Source organism: Cynoglossus semilaevis, unplaced genomic scaffold (assembly GCF_000523025.1).
Source record: "Cynoglossus semilaevis isolate Cse_v1.0 unplaced genomic scaffold, Cse_v1.0 C19141538, whole genome shotgun sequence".
In the NCBI taxonomy this organism is placed as follows: domain Eukaryota; kingdom Metazoa; phylum Chordata; class Actinopteri; order Pleuronectiformes; family Cynoglossidae; genus Cynoglossus; species Cynoglossus semilaevis.
The window spans coordinates 1-1,089 of record NW_007586282.1 but is presented as its reverse complement, the minus strand read 5'-3'; the positions used below and the strand labels follow the sequence as shown (position 1 = coordinate 1,089).

The 1,089-nt window shown below is 42.1% G+C and overlaps 1 protein-coding gene across 1 annotated transcript; it reads right to left on the bottom strand.

The window, feature by feature from the left end:
* Positions 1-49: 49 nt before the first annotated feature.
* On the bottom strand, positions 50-986 carry LOC103399204 (60S ribosomal protein L10). The gene is made up of 3 exons (XM_008337928.3): positions 828-986; positions 362-500; positions 50-269 (listed from the first exon to the last, which is right to left on the bottom strand). The coding sequence occupies exons 1-3, from the start codon at positions 862-864 to the stop codon at positions 65-67; spliced, it is 381 nt and encodes a 126-aa protein (XP_008336150.1). The 5' UTR covers positions 865-986; the 3' UTR covers positions 50-64.
* Between the last annotated feature and the right edge of the window lie 103 nt (positions 987-1,089).

Here is a 1,089-nt window from a genome sequence, read left to right as displayed (position 1 = left end):
AGAACTGGTCGGCTTAATAAGCTGCAGGGTCTGGGGGTGCACACTCATTTACTCCCACTCCTTACTACAGCTTAATTAACCATTTAAACGACAGTGTGCTCTTTACCTTCTGGCGTCCAGGGAACTTGAACTTGGCTCTACGCAGAGCCTCGATCACATGCTCCTTGTTCTGGGTCTTGGTGCGCACAGACATGATCACCTGACCAATGTGCACACGGGCCACGGTACCCTGGGGTTTGCCAAAAGCACCACGCATTCCAGTCTGGAGCCTGGGAATGGAAATAAAACAACATTAACATCTTGATATCTAAAGCTTCTAACATCAACAGCCTAAGAAACATCAAATATCCACGACACTCACCTATCAGCTCCAGCGCATGATAACATTTTGTTGATGCGGATCACGTGGAAGGGATGCAGGCGCATACGGATGTGGAAACCGTCCTTACCGCAGGTCTTGACCATGTACTTGTTAGCACAGATACGGGCAGCCTCCAGAGCTAGAGACGGTCACCAAAGAGACACTTTATTTTAGGACAACATATTGTGATGTTTTCAATGTGAATAGTTTGGTCCACGTGACCTTCACCCAGACAATGCATTGAATTCAATGTGATAAAGAAACCTTTTTGATTAGTGTTGATGTAGCATTTGCATGTATTTATCCACATCACAGTAACACAGAAAAATCAACCTTAGGAATGATTTCAGAATCTTTATTTTGGTAAAACAGCTTGATCAAATTAGTGGAAGATTAAATATTTCAGGTTAGAGTTAAAAAATTGAGTTGGCTAGTCATGTGTTCTCATGGTTCCCAGAATACTGACCTTCTGAAGACAGCTGCTCGTACTCATCAGAGACCATGTGGCCGCAAAGGGGGAACTCATCTACCTTGGCCTTCTTCCTACCCAAGTCAAAGATCCTGATCTTAGGATCTAGAAGGTAAAAAATAGAAAGCAAATTAAATCAAACTGTACAAGATTCAGAGCAAAGATATGCCTAGTTATTAATGCAATAAAATTAGAAAATGCTATGGATTATATTAAAACTCATTAAGACACGTTTGTCTCAGTGGTCCCTTAAAGCACT

What these genes read in the sequence shown, in the direction of transcription:
- LOC103399204 (XM_008337928.3), bottom strand. Translation starts at nt 864, where the DNA reads ATGGTCTCTGATGAGTACGAGCAGCTGTCTTCAGAAG. An exon ending in CGAGCAGCTGTCTTCAGAAG is followed by an intron (nt 501 to 827) that starts GTCAGTATTCTG and finishes GACCGTCTCTAG; the next exon opens with CTCTGGAGGCTGCCCGTATC. An exon ending in TCATGCGCTGGAGCTGATAG is followed by an intron (nt 270 to 361) that starts GTGAGTGTCGTG and finishes TTCCATTCCCAG; the next exon opens with GCTCCAGACTGGAATGCGTG.